At 44.5% G+C, this 14463-nt stretch overlaps 1 protein-coding gene across 6 annotated transcripts in view; it reads right to left on the bottom strand.

Annotated features, from left to right (window-relative positions):
* Positions 1-10921: 10921 nt before the first annotated feature.
* Positions 10922-14463, bottom strand: part of sema3b (sema domain, immunoglobulin domain (Ig), short basic domain, secreted, (semaphorin) 3B) — a 229612-nt gene continuing 226070 nt past the window's right edge. For all 6 annotated transcript variants that reach the window (XM_059944009.1, XM_059944014.1, XM_059944011.1 and 3 more), the window contains exon 18: positions 10922-14297. In XM_059944009.1, the coding sequence (XP_059799992.1) occupies positions 13836-14297 (462 nt within the window). In that variant the 3' untranslated portion in view covers positions 10922-13835. The remainder of the gene's footprint in view (positions 14298-14463) is intronic.

Raw genomic sequence — 14463 nt, forward strand, 5'->3', positions numbered from 1 at the left:
CAGGTGGACTGGCTCTTCAGCCTGCAGTTAATGAATGACATAGCATTATATTGAACTGAACTAAACTGCACTTTCCTAGAAAGTTTCAATGATTTTGTGGTTTGGTGTTTTATATTTTGTGTTTTTCATCGTTAGCATGATTTGTTCTTTCTTCTTGCATGTTGCGGGTTTGATATTTTTCTTTGAGCGGTTTCCTGTGCTTCATGGCTGTCAGTGGGAAGGTGAATCTCAGGGTTGTACACTGCATACACACTTTAATAAATTTACTTTGAATCTTTGAAACCTGAATCTTTGACTTGCTGTGGGGATTTGAACTTTCATCTTAGTTTCTATTTTCCTTTAATTTGGAAATGAAGGAATGAAAAGCTTTTAATTCTACACTGTCTTTCATGATCCTGGGATGTAGAGGGCAGTTTTGGATTGGTGTTTTTTTTTTGTTGACTGCAATACTGTAGTGAGAGTGTAGAGGAATAGAGGGACCTTGGGGTGGACATTCAGAGGTTCCTGGAAACTGAAGATGACTATAAGATATAGTAGCAGAATTTGGCCATTTGGCCCATTGAGTCTGCTCTGTCACTTCATTATGCCTGATTTATTATCCCTTTTAACCCCATTCTCTTGCCTCCTCCCCTCAGCCTTGGACACTTTTACTGATCAAGAACCTATCAACCTCCACTTTAAATCAAGATGTACAAAAAAGCTGGATGAACTCAGCAGGTCGGGCAGCATCCGTTGAAAGAAGCAGTCAACGTTTCAGTCCTGACGAAGGGTCTCGACCCGAAACGTTGACTGCTTCTTTCAACGGATGCTGCCCGACCTGCTGAGTTCATCCAGCTTTTTTGTACGTCTTGATTTGACCACAGCATCTGCAGCGCACTTTGTGTTTAACCTCCACTTTAAATATACCCACTGACTTGCCTCCACAATGTCTGTCGTAATGAATTCCACAGATTTGCCACTCCCTGGCTAAAGAAATTTCTCCTCATCTGCATTCTAAAGGAACATCCTTCAATTCTGAGGCTGTGCCCTCTGGTCCTAGATCCCCCCACTATAGGAAATATCCGCTTCACATCCACTCAATCTAGGCCTTTCAATATTTGATAGATTGGTGCAGCCACAGCAAAGGCCCGGTGGGGAAGGACCAGTCTAGGGTCCTTCTCCCATGGGAGTTGAGGGGTGGGTGGCGGGGTGTTTACCCCTAAACCACTGTATGTAAATATGGAATAACGAAGTGCCACCTGGGTGGCAAAAGTGTGGGAATGTAAAGACTGTAATGGAAACACTTGTAAAGGACTGAGAGTCATGGAATGGTTTATTGTACCTAATTTTATTTTTGAATAAAGTATATTTTGATTAAAAAAAGATTGATGTGGGTAGATGGGTCATGTGGTATGCAAGCCTTTTGCCCCAAGTTATTAAGTTAAGATATAATGTTGCATCTGTACAAATCAATGGTTCGGTCAAATTTGGAACATGGTCGTGGTCTCCCCGCTACAGGAAGGAGATGAACTCACACCAAATGTTGGCGATACTTGGAGTGGCACCGTAGCGTAGCAGTCAGCGTGAAACTATCACAACACCAGCGACGGGCGTTCGATTCCTTTGCTGTCCGTAAGGAATTTGTACATTCTCCCTGTGACCACACTGTTTCTCTTCCACATCCCAAAGACGTACAGGTCGATAGGTTAATTGGTCACCCGGGTGCAAGTGGTATCAGGGATCTTCTCAGTTTCAGAGCAGGCAGACCCTTAGTTTAAAGTCCGTATCTGAAAGAAGACTTGCAGCGCCACAGAGTCACGTGGAACAGAAATGGCCCACTAAATCTGTGCTCACCGTCAAGAGAGCCGCCTGCAACATTCCCCTTTTATATTCTCATCAATCCAGTATCGCTTCCCAACCAACCACATTTCAGCAGCCAATTAACCTGGCACGAAATAGGCCCCTTCGGCCCTTTGAGCTGTGCTGCCCAACGATCCCCCAATTTGATCCTAGCCTCATCGCAGGACAATCTATAATGACCAAACAGTATGTCGTTGGACTGTGGGAAGCAACCAGAGTACCCGGAGAAATCCCACAGGATCACGGTGTTAACGTTAAAACTCCTTACAAGCAGCAGTGGGAATTGAACCCGGGTCGGCTGCACTGCAAAACTTTGTGCTAACCACTACACTACCGTACGTGGTGTTGTAATTAAATTTGAACTTGAGAGAGGAAATCCAAGTTAAGGCAGTCAGAATGGATTTTCGCAGGGCAAGTCACATCTTACTGAACTATTTCTACAGGAAGTGGCAAATGATAAGGGTAGGGTTGTAGGTGTTATTTACATGGATTTTAGTTGGGGGTTTGACAAGGTCCCACATGGTAAAAGCTCACCCCGATTAGAGATTCGAGGAATCCACAGAGTGTTGGTCATTTGGATTCAGAATTGGCTTGTCCCTAGAAGACGGAGGCTAGTGGTTGCTCAGACCTATTCTGGAATGGAAGCGCATGACCAGAGGCGTTCCATGAGAGAGAAGTACACAGATCACAACACATTACTTCCTGTAACTAATAAATCGTTCATCATCTTCTGCAACAGTATCCTATCTGCTTCAGAGTTTGACATATTGTGCATTCAGAGATGTTCTTCTGCACACCACCATTGTAACACTTGGGTATTTGACTTATTGTTGCCTTCCTGTCAGCTGAAATTGCTCTGGCCATTCCCTTCTGACCTCTTTCATTAACAAAGTATTTTTGTGTGCTGAACTGCCACTCTCTGGTGTTTTTTTTTGTTTTGTTTTGTTTTTCTCATCATTCTCTATCAACTCTAGAGATTGCTGTGCATGAGAATCCTGGGAGATCAGCAGTTTTAAGATACTCAAACCACCCCATCTGGTACCAATAATCATTCCACAGTCAAATTCACTTAGATCACATTTCTTCTCCATTCTGATGTTTGGTCAGAACAACAACAGAACCTCTTGAACCTGTCTGCACGCTTTAGTACACTGAGTTGCTGCCACATGACTGACTGATTATATATTTGTATTTAACGAACAGGTGTAAAGCTGTACACTGGGTGTGTATCTGTGACATATTAATGATCTGGATGAAAATATGAATGATAGCTTTAGTAAGTTTGCAGGCGATTCAAAGACTTGTGGAATTGTGGATAGAGTAGAAGGTCACCAAATGAGGGTACAGCCCAGAGGAGTACCCCGAATATAAGGTCTTTTATCTCCTGCCTCAGTTGTCCAAAGCAACACACATAAAATGCTGGAGGAACTCAGCAGGTTGGGCAGCATCTATGGAAATGAATAAACAGTCAACATTTTGGGCCAGAAGCATTCTTCAGGACTGGGAAGGAAGGGGGGAAGATGCCAGAATCAAAAGGTGGAGGGAGAAGGAGGTTAACTAGAAGGTGATAGGTAAAGCCAGGTGGGTTGAAAAGCTAAATGGCTTGAGAGGAAGGAGTCTGATAGGAGAGGAGAGTGAAACATCAGAGAAAGGGAAAAAGGAGGGGACCCAGGGGGAGGTGATAGGCAGGTGAGAGACCAAAGTGGGGAATAGAGGGGGGAGGGGAAGGGAAAACTTTTCACTGGAAAGAGAAATCATACCATCAGGTTGGAGTCTACCCTAGATGAGGCATTGCTCCTCTACCCTGGGGGTGGCCGCATCGTGGCACAAGAGGAGGCCGTGGACTGACGTGTTGGGATGGGAATTAAAACATTTGGCCACTGGGAAGTTCTGCTTGAGGTGAATGGAGTGGATGTGACCGATGGAGCGGTGGAGAGATGCTCAATGGTTTCCTACAGATTATAAACAAGTCAAAATCGATATTTTGTGTTCAGTTACACAATAAAACTTTATTAACAGAAGACAGAAACTTTATTAGACATTAATATGGAAGAATTAGGAAACATATCATTGACCAAAAACGCAGATGCATTCTGTAAGCGGAATTGCTTTGCAGTCTGACAGTTAACAATCTTTGGTTTGAGATGAAAAGTTTTGACAGAATTTGGAAATTTGCTAATATTTTAATTATAATGAGTTTATACTACCATTATTAGTGAAGATCAGTGGGGGGTGGGGGGCAGAGGATGCTGGTTGAGACTAAACCATGACAGATGAATCTGTTGTGTCAGTGAAAAGGGTCCATGGATTCTAACCTACAACTTTCATAATCCAAGTCCAGAACCCCAACTCTTAGCAAGTCCCAACAGCCCTTCAAATGCAAAATATGCAAACCTTCTAAAAAAATCAGCAGCAGCACTGTTAAGTGTCGCCAAGGCAAACAGGAGGTTCAGGTGAATGATCCCAGAAATGAAAGGGTTAACACGTGAAGGGCATTTGATGACACTGGGCCTGTACTTGGAGCTTAGAAGAAAGATGGGAGATCTCATTGAATATTGAAAGAGCTGGACAGAGTAGATGAGGAGAGGGTGTTTCTGTACTGGGAGAGACTTCGACAAGAGTTCACAGCCTCAGAATAGAAGAACATCCCGTCAGATCAGCGATGATGAGGAATTTCTTCCGCCACAAGATGGTGAGTCTGTGGAATTTATTGCCACAGACAACTCGGGAGATCGAGTCGGTGAGAATATTTAAAGTGGAAGTTGATAGGTTCTTGATTAGTAGGGGTGTCAAAGGTTAAGTGGAGAAGGCGGAGATTGGGGTAGAGAGAGGTAGTATTTCAGCCATGATGGAAAAGCAGGACAGACTTGATGGGCCAAATGATCCAACTCTGATCGCAAACAAAAGAAAATCCTGCAGATGCTGGAAATCAAAGCAACACACACAAAAAAAACTGGAGAAACTCAGCGGGCCAGACAGCATCTGTGGAAAAAAGTACACTTAACGTTTTGGACTGAAACCCCTCGGAAGGATTCTTAAGCGTCTCGGCTTGAAACGTCAACTGTGCCCTTTTCCACAGCCTGGCTTGTCGAGTTCCTCCGGCATTTTGTGTGTGTTCACCTAATTCTGATCCTATGTCTTACAGACTTTGGTTTTGGGGGGAGGGGGATAATTCAATACCCCGCACATAAAATTGGAATTTTCTTTGCCTCTGCTCCTCGGTGGTTGGGGCTTTGATAATCAATGGACCGGGTAGTGACTCTAGATCACCATCTTCTTGTCTGTGCTGAATAATGATGGTGTTTCTGGTGATTTTGCAGTTTAAAATAATTGAGTGAATATGTTTGATATGGTTGATACTGTTTTTCAGTCTTGGACTTGTTAGTGTTTAATTATTTAACAATTACTTTTCCCAAGCTGTAAGTCTAATCACCCACTGAGCCACCACCACTGCCTTATCATTTCTTGTCAGAGTCATTTTATATATAGACATAAAACCAGTCTCCTTCCCTTTCTCCCATGATCCACTCTCCTCTCCTATCAGATTCCTTCTTCTCCAGTCCCTGACTTTTCCCACCCATCTGGCTTCACCTTCCAGCTGCCCTCCTTCAATCCACCATCCATTTTTATTCTGGTGTCTTCCGGCTTCCTTTTTAATCCTGAAGAAGGGTCTCAGCTCAAAATGTTGACTGCTCATTCATTTCCGTGGATGCTGCCTGGCCTGCTGAGCTCCTCCAGCATTTTGTGCGTGTTGCTTTGGATTTCTAGCCTCTGCCGACTGCCTCATGTTTACAACATGCATTAAGCTATCTTACATATTTATTCATTGTGTCTTTTTTTAAATTATTATGCTCCTTACTGTGTTTTTTTTTGTGCTGCGTCAGATCTGGAGTAACAAATACTGCCTGGCCTGCTGAGCTCCTCCAGCATTTTGTGCGTGTTGCTTTGGATTTCTAGCCTCTGCCGACTGCCTCATGTTTACAACATGCATTAAGCTATCTTACATATTTATTCATTGTGTCTTTTTTTAAATTATTATGCTCCTTACTGTGTTTTTTTTTGTGCTGCGTCAGATCTGGAGTAACAAATACTGTACACTTGTGTACAGTAAATGGCGTTAAGCCAGCGATTTCATGTGTAAACGTCATAGCAGGACATGCCCTCTTCTCATTGTTACCATCAGGGAGGAGGTACAGAAGCCTGAAGACAAACACTCAATGATTCAGGAACAACTTCTTACCCTCTTGTCATCTGATTTCTGAATGAACATTGAACCCATGAACACTACCTCACTACTTTTTTTTTATTTATTATTTTTTGCACTACTTATTTAATTTAAATATTTTGTGTATATAAACTTTCTATAATTCACAGTTTTCTTTTTTACCGTCATTATGTATTGCATTGTACTGCTGCCACAAAGACGATGCATTTTGTGACATAAACTGGTGATATTAAACCTGATTCTGACTTAGTTATCCAGCTCCAGCCAAATACCCCACCCCTTCCACCTTCCACTTACAGTGGTACAATAGTAAGAAAGTCAGCCACAGCCTTAAAACTCCAGTGACCCAAGTTCAACCTTACACTCCAGTGCTGCCCGTCCGCTATTTGTTCACACACTCTGTGATCAGGTGAATTCCCCACTGGGTGCTCTGTTTTCCTCCCGCATCTCGCAGACGCCTGGACTGGTCCACAAATTGTCCACTGTGAAGTACTCCCAGTGGTGGAAACTGGGAAAAGCTGATGGGAATGAAAGGCTTAATGAGTGTGGAGCGTGTGACGGCCTATACTTGCTGGAGTTTACAGGAATAAGGGGTACTGTCATTGAAACCGATCAAATATTGAAAGGCATTTTGAAATATGGAGAAGATGTTTCATTTCTTGGAGGAGTCTTGGACCAGAGGGCACAGCCTCAGATTAGAAGGATGCCCCTTTGGAACAGAAATAAGAAGGAATTTCTTTGGCTAGATGGTGGTGAATCTGTGGAATTCTTGCCACAGATGGCTGTGGTGGCCAAGTCACTGGGTACAGATCACTGTGGTCACAGGTACTGGGTCACTGGAGGCCAAGTGTACGCTCTTGATTAGTAAGGGTAACAAAGGTTATGGGGAGAAGGCAGGAGAATGGGGTTGAGAGGGAAAATAAATCAACCATATTAGAATGGCAGAACAGACTCAATGAACTGAATGGCCTAATTCTGTTCTGATGTCTTATGGAATGTGGGTAAGGTGAACGGAGATGGGATTAGTGTCAATTCATACTCCTGGTCGATGTGAACTCTGAACCAAATGGTCCCATTTTCTTATCACAATGCTTCACCATTTTGTCCCACTTCTCATCCCCCACCTTGATTGATCTTATCTTACCAGACCCCTCCCCCAACGATCCCCACACCCTCCTGATCAGCCGTCCTCACCCATTATCTGTGTTACCTTCAGCTTCCCGATCTGACAATCCTCATCGCAGCCTTCCCAAATTCGACACATTTCACATGGCCTGCGACTTTTCCACGTGTCAGCCACTTGGTCTCTCATTCCCATCCTCCAACTCACCTTCCACCCCCTGGTCCCTGCAGAATTGCATTCATGTACTTATTGAGCTACAGCGCAGAATTTCTGGCCTTTCAAACCATGCTGCCCAGCAACCCCCCAATTTAATCCTAGTGCAACCATGACGATAATCCTAATCTAATTTACAATGACCAATTCATCAACCAACTGATATGTCTTTGGACTGTGGGAGGAACCCAGAGTGCCCGGAGGGAACCCACGCAATCATACAAACTCCTTACAGGCGGCGGCAGGAATTGAACCCTGGTCACTGGTACTGTAAAGCGTTGTGCTACCACAACACTACCCTGCCACCCTTATCCTCGATCTGCTCTCCAGCAGTAGCCTCTAGTTTGTCTGTGCTCCTTCCTTTTGTTTAAAATTCATTCACTCCATTTATTTTAATTTTATTTCAGATATACAGCCCTTCAAACCATGCTGCCCAGCAAATTCTGTCAAACCTGATTTAACCCTAACCTAATGATCGGACAATTTACCGTAACTATCTCTGGACTGTGGGAGGAGACCAAGAGGACCCGGAGATAACCCATCTGTTCCAAGGACAGGACGAACAGAGACTCCTTACAGAGGATGCTGGGATTAAACTCTGAACCCCAATACACTAAGCTGAAATAACGTCATACTAACTGCTAGGCTACTGAGGCGCCCATAGAGCACAGTACAGGCTCCTAGGCCCAAGATGTTGTGCGGACCTCTTAACTTACCCTAACACCAATTTAATATTCCCTCCCACATAGCCCTCTGCTCATCTTTCATCCATTGGCTTATCTCGGAGTCTCTTAGATGTCCTTAATGTATCTGCCACCACCACCCCTGGCAGTGAGGCCACGCACCCACCGTTCTCTATAAAAGAACATACTTCTGAGGTCCCCCCCATACTTCCCTTCAATCAGCTCCAAATTATGTCCCCTTATATAACCATTCCCACTCTGGCAAAAAGGCCATTCCTCAACCCCACTTCAGAGAGCTGAGAATAGGAAACCATATTGATCTCACACAGCGGACACTTTATGATGTACCCTGCTCATTAATGTGAATATCTGATCAGCCAATCATGTGGCAGCACTCAATGCATAAAAGCATGCAGATGTGGTCAAGAGGTTCAGCTGTTGTTCAGACCAAATATCAAAATGGGGAAGAAATGTGATCCAAGTGACTTTGTGGAATGATTGTTGGTGCCAGATGGGGTGGTTTGAGTATCTCAGAAACTGCTGATGACCTGGGATTTTCATACACTCCTGTCCCTAGAGCAGGGGTTCCCAACCTGGATCCATGGACTCCTTGCTTAATGGTTTTGGTCCATGACATAACCCTGATCTAGAGTTAACTGAGAATGGTGCAAATCTAAGGAGCTAGCAGTTCTGTGGGCAAAAATGCCTTGCTAATGAAAGAGGTAGGAGGGGAATAGACAGTCTAGTTCAATCTGACAGGAGGGTGACAGTAACTCAAATAAACATGTGTTAAACAGTGGTGTGGAGAAGAGCATAATTGAAATCACATGTCCTACTGCAACATGGATAGGCTACAGCAACAGCAGACCACATCGGGTTCCACTTCTGTACCTAATAAAGTGGCCACTGAGTGCAGGACTGCCACTTCAAAGAGGGCAGATCCAATAAGAGTGGACATTCTTTTCCGTGAGAATTATCAGTGAACCATTGACCTTTACTGATTTTCCAGACAATTAATTTTGGGAATTTAATTTTCCCAGCTGCTTCAAAGGGACTTGAACTTATGAACGCAAGAAAGTTTGCAGATGCTGGCAATCCAAGCAACACACAGATTGCCGAAGGAATTCAGCAGGCAACATCTATGGAGAAGAGTAAGCAGTTAACGTTTCTGGCTGAGACCCTTCACCAGAACTTTGAACTTATGACTCTGGACAAATAGTCCTTGATACTAATTCAATGATTTAACCATTATGCCATGATGGAATTGATGGCTTTATGGCTAAGTTTGCGGATGATACTGAGATAAGTGGAGGGGCAGGTAGTGTTGAGGAAGCAAGGAGTCTACAGGTGGACTTGGAGAGATTATGAGAATGGGCAAAAGAAGTGGCAAAAGGAATACTGTGTAGAAAAAATGTATGGCCATGCACTTTGGTGAAAGAAACAAGGGTGAAGGCTATTTTCCAACCAGAAAGCAAATTTACAAACCTAAGGTGCAAAAGGACTTGGAAGTCCTTGTGCAGGATTTCCTGAAGATTAACTGGCAGGTTGAGTTGGTGGTGAGAAAGGCCAATGTTAGCATTCATTTTGTGAGGACTAGAATATTAAAGTAAGGATGTAATGCAGAGACTTTATAAGGGATTGGTCAGAGTACTTTTGGAATATTGTGAGCCGTTTTTTGGCCCCATATCTAAGAAAGGATCTGCTGGCGTGGTTGCAGAGGTGGTTTACCTCTGGGAATGAAAGGGTTAATGCATGTTTTTTGACTCTGGGCCTGTACTCGCTGGAGTTAAGAGGAATGAGGAAAGATCTCATTGAAACCTATTGAGTATTGAAAGGTGTAAGTAGAGTGAACAGAGGGAGGATGCTCCCATTAGTGGGAGAGTCAGTGACCAGCGGGCACAGCCTCAGAATACAAGGAAGAGGTGAAGAGTAATTTCTTTAAGCCAGATGGTGGTGAATCTGTGGATTTCATTGCCAGAGACGGTTGTGCAGGCACAGTCTTTTGGATATATTTAAAGCCGAGGTCGATAGGTTCTTGACTAGTAGATGCGTCAAAGGGGAGAGGGCAGGAGAATGGGCTTGAGAAGGATAATAAATCTGCCATGATCAAATGGCAGAGCAGACTTGATGGGCCGAATAGCCCAAGTCTGTTCCTGTGTCTTGTGATCTAACACTATAAAATGGTGCTCTGCTACCTTGTGAGCACACTGCTGCAGTGTTAAATCTACTACAGAATACAATTTATGATGAAATAACCTCTGCCTTTAATTTCATGAGGGCAATGGTAACCTGCTTTTCAGCCACGCACAATGTGGATCCGAGCTCTAGCCCGAATGCAAGATGACGCTTTTTGTATTGGATTGAGCTTGCTCACAATAGTAAATGTATCACTGAAACAAAAGTGCTGAAGCCACCCACCCCCCCCCCCATCAAATTCTGCTCTCTGTGAGGCGAAATGAGAGGGTGGAATTGAAAGCAGGTAGAGGCAGAAGCAGAACAATTTGTTATTGAGTCCAGAGCTAAATTAACTCCCTCTCTCTGATTCACCTCCCAGCTCTGGATCCCACATTCCCTATTCTGCTCTGGAAGCAGAATCAGAGTATCGGGCAGCACAGTAGTGGAGCGGTTACTGTAACATTTCACGGTGCGAGTGATCGTGATCAGGGTTCGATTCCCGCTGCAGTCTGTAAGGAGTTTGTACGTTCTCCCCATGACTGCATGGGTTTCCTCCGGGCACTCTGATGTACGGGTTCCGGTTAGTAGGTTGTGGGCATGCTGTGTTAGTGCTGGAAGCATGGCAACACTTGCGGGCTATCCCCAGCATAACTCAAACTGTGATGGTCGTTGACTCTTTTTACTGAATGTTTGAATGTACATTTGACAAATAAAGCTAATCTTCATCTTCATCCAATGAAGGAATAGAAACATAGCAAGAAGCTGCAAATTCACAATGCGAGAGAAAGATTAGGAAACAATAAAAGAAGGGAAGGGATTTACGGTAAAGATCAATGATTATCATTGAATAATCACAATTGAGATCAGTACTTCTCAGCTCTATCATCCTTTCTCATTTCAAATAACCATTTGCTGCCATTAGTTCCTCCCCACTTATCTCGGACTTCAGCCAAGTTTCAGTTTGTGATTTGTGCTGCTGTTATGAGTTGTAAACTATTCCTGTATATCATGAGAGACAGTTCACCCATTCACGTCAGCTCAGAGAACACAGCACCTTCTGTCTGAACCTTATCTTATTTACCTTGGTTAGGAACTACCATCCATCATACCCACTCCACCTGACCCAGATTTTAAAACAGACTTAGTTTTTAATCAACCAACCATCCTGGCCCTAGATCATCTTCCAGAGCAGATCTCTTCTTCTGGATAATAGTTAGCACAGTGGTTCCCAACCTATATTATGCCACGGACCCCTACCCTTAACGGAGGGGCCCATGGACCACAGGTTGAGAGGTCCTGAGTTAGCAGGGTTACCGACATACAAGAAAACCCCATGGGCAGCCAACCACAGTCCACAGATAATTACTTTGAAGCAAACTTGGAGTATTGTGTGCAGTTCTGGTCACCTACCTACAGGAAAAATATCGGTAAGATTGAAAGAGTACGGAGAAAATATACAGGGATGTTGAGGACCTGAGTTACGAGGAAAGGTTGCTTAGGGTAGGACTCCATTTCCTGGTGCACAGGAGAATGAGGGGAGATTTGATAGAGGTATACAAAATTAGGAGGGGTGGAGATAAGCTAAATGAAAACAGGTTTTGCCACTGAAGTTGGGTGAGACTAGAACTAGAGGTCATAGATGTCTAGGATGAAAGTTGGAAAATTTAAGGGCAACTTGAGGGGGAGCTTCTTCCCTCACAGGATGGTGTGATGTGGAAGTGGTTGATGGGAGCACAACATTTAAGAGAAATTTTTGGAAGGGATATGGAGGTCTATGGTCCAGGTGCAGTGAAATGGGACTAAGCAGGAAAACATTTCAACAGACTAGATGGGCCGAAGGACCTGCTTCTATGCTGTGGTGTTCTAGGACTCTATGACTCTATGCTTTAGTGATCAAAACAATTTATTGGAAATTAAAAACAGTGACAGTTTAGTACCTCAGCACGTAACAGAATCTGTACCTCACAAATAATACGGTACTGGTCACATGGCATTGACATTCATTGTATAACACAATTGAAACTTGTGAAGGGGTTGACACAATATGTGCTCAAATTTAGTTGTGGAACTGGAGATTATAACCAAGTGAAATATTTTGGACCTTGCTCACAACAGTGAACATGTCAGAGATAAAGAGAATGCTGCAAATGTTCAGGAGGTCAAGCAGCAGCTGTGGAGATGGAATCAGAGTCACGGCTTCATCAGAACTGCGCAGATGAAGTCATCAACCTGAAACGCTAACACTGTTTCTCACTGCACAGATGCTACCTGACCTGCCGTGTGTTTTCACCATTTTGGGTTTCTTTTTTAATTAAAGCATAGACTTTCTTGTCTACAATTAACTTTGCCCTCTGACCTTGTGCTCTGTGCTAATTATATGCCCAAACGCGCTCCATCATTCAACCCAAGCCAGATGCTGACTTGTAACGCAGACGAGAGGAGAAACATTGCAATAACAAGCTCTTCTCAAAGTTTTCTATCTTCACAAAAAACACCAGCAGCACATTCTATTTTCCTTTGAACAGGTTTACACACGACTATCCTCTTATCAGTCCTCACACTGGGCTTGAGTACATTTCAAGGCACTTTCAGTCAAGTCTTTTCTCTTGCAGTTGCGCATTTTTTTTTGTGCGTGCGGTGAGATTTCTTTGCAGTTATTATGTTCTACATTCATCAGAGCTAACTGGAGTGAGGGTTGGCTACCTCTGGTGTTCAGACCATGGGGAGTGTGAACGATTGAGCAAGCTCTGCTATCGTACATTTCGGGGTGCTAGCGTTAACTGAAAACAGGCATGAATTAGCAGCAAGCCCCAAAGGCACCAACACCTGACAATACGGTCCAACCAAAAGAAAACAGAAACATTCATCAGAGGGTCACCTTCTTCAGGAGCTCTCCCAATCTTCAATTAACCCTTCACAGCCCCCTTGACTCCAAACTGAAAACAGAAATGTCACCAGTTCTATCTACCATTTGGAGTGTAAGTCAGTTGGGTTGTCTCCAAGTGAACACCAAGAAATCCAATGCCCAGGTGCCGTTGTAACCACAGATCACTCGGGATTCGATCACTAGGATCCTTTGTTGTTTTCCACATGTCCACTTGCAAGGCCGCCTCGAGCTTGGAAACCTCGGCAGAATTTGGATTGTGTGGGCTGCAAAGGGTTAAAAGCTTTTGCCCCAGCCACTAAGAACACCATATTCCCCAATGTGGTTCGTCTTCAGCCTCTCAGGCGATGGTCGTTTTGAAGGTTGAGATGGAAAGAGGGAGAGACTCTCTCAAGGATGAGAAGCCAAAAGGGACAGAAGAAGCCTCTGAAGACCTATAGGAGGCTGCTGACAATCCTAATAAGCCCTAGTACTTATTATTGCTATCCATAGCCTTGAATATAAGAAGTAATTCCTACACACTAGAACATAAAGTGATGGGTGTTAGTGTCATAGTGGTTTCAATAGTGAGAGAGATGTCCTTCCACTCGGGAGGTCCATGTAAACCTTGTGCAGAGAAGGTTGGTGCCAAACACATCACTTCAGTCCTTGCCACCGCTCCCAGAAATGTTTCCGCATTCACCTTCCTCGGGATCACTGTACGACCGCGCTGCGAGGAGCCCTCTCGGCGCGCGGGGCTGGCTCGTGGGTGCGCCGGTTCCTCCCCTTCCTCATCTCCTGCAGGTGCTTCCACTTGTTCTGCAGGGCCCGGACGGAGTTCCGCTTGTGCTTGGCCTGCTTCACCCTCTGTCTCCACGCCTGCTGGCAGACCTCGTCCACCGTCTTTAGGCTGGGGTGATCCACCAGCTGCAGGAAGTCCCGGTACCACACCTTCTGGTGGGGGAAGGCCGCCTGCGGGCTGCGGTCCGTGGCAGGGTGATGGCCCAGGAGCTCGTCGGCCTGCTCCAGCCCGATCACCTCCAGCGAGATCTGCATGAGGGTCTGGGTGAAGTCGTGCTCCATGGAGTGACAGAAGAACATGCCGGCATTCTTGCGGTGAATGCTACGGAGCAGCAAACCTCGCTCGGTCTGGATGATGTGCTCGTTCAGTTGGACCTGAGTACAGAAAAACACACAACGTCAATGGAAGATGACATTGAGAGACTTGGAACAAAAAAGGTATTGGTATTGGTAATTGGTCCATGTACTGGAATAGAGTGAAGCGCTTTATTTGCATGCCGGCAGGACGGATTATTCCATACACGAGTACTCCAAAGTAGTA

Source organism: Hypanus sabinus, chromosome 19 (genome assembly GCF_030144855.1).
Source record: "Hypanus sabinus isolate sHypSab1 chromosome 19, sHypSab1.hap1, whole genome shotgun sequence".
In the NCBI taxonomy this organism is placed as follows: domain Eukaryota; kingdom Metazoa; phylum Chordata; class Chondrichthyes; order Myliobatiformes; family Dasyatidae; genus Hypanus; species Hypanus sabinus.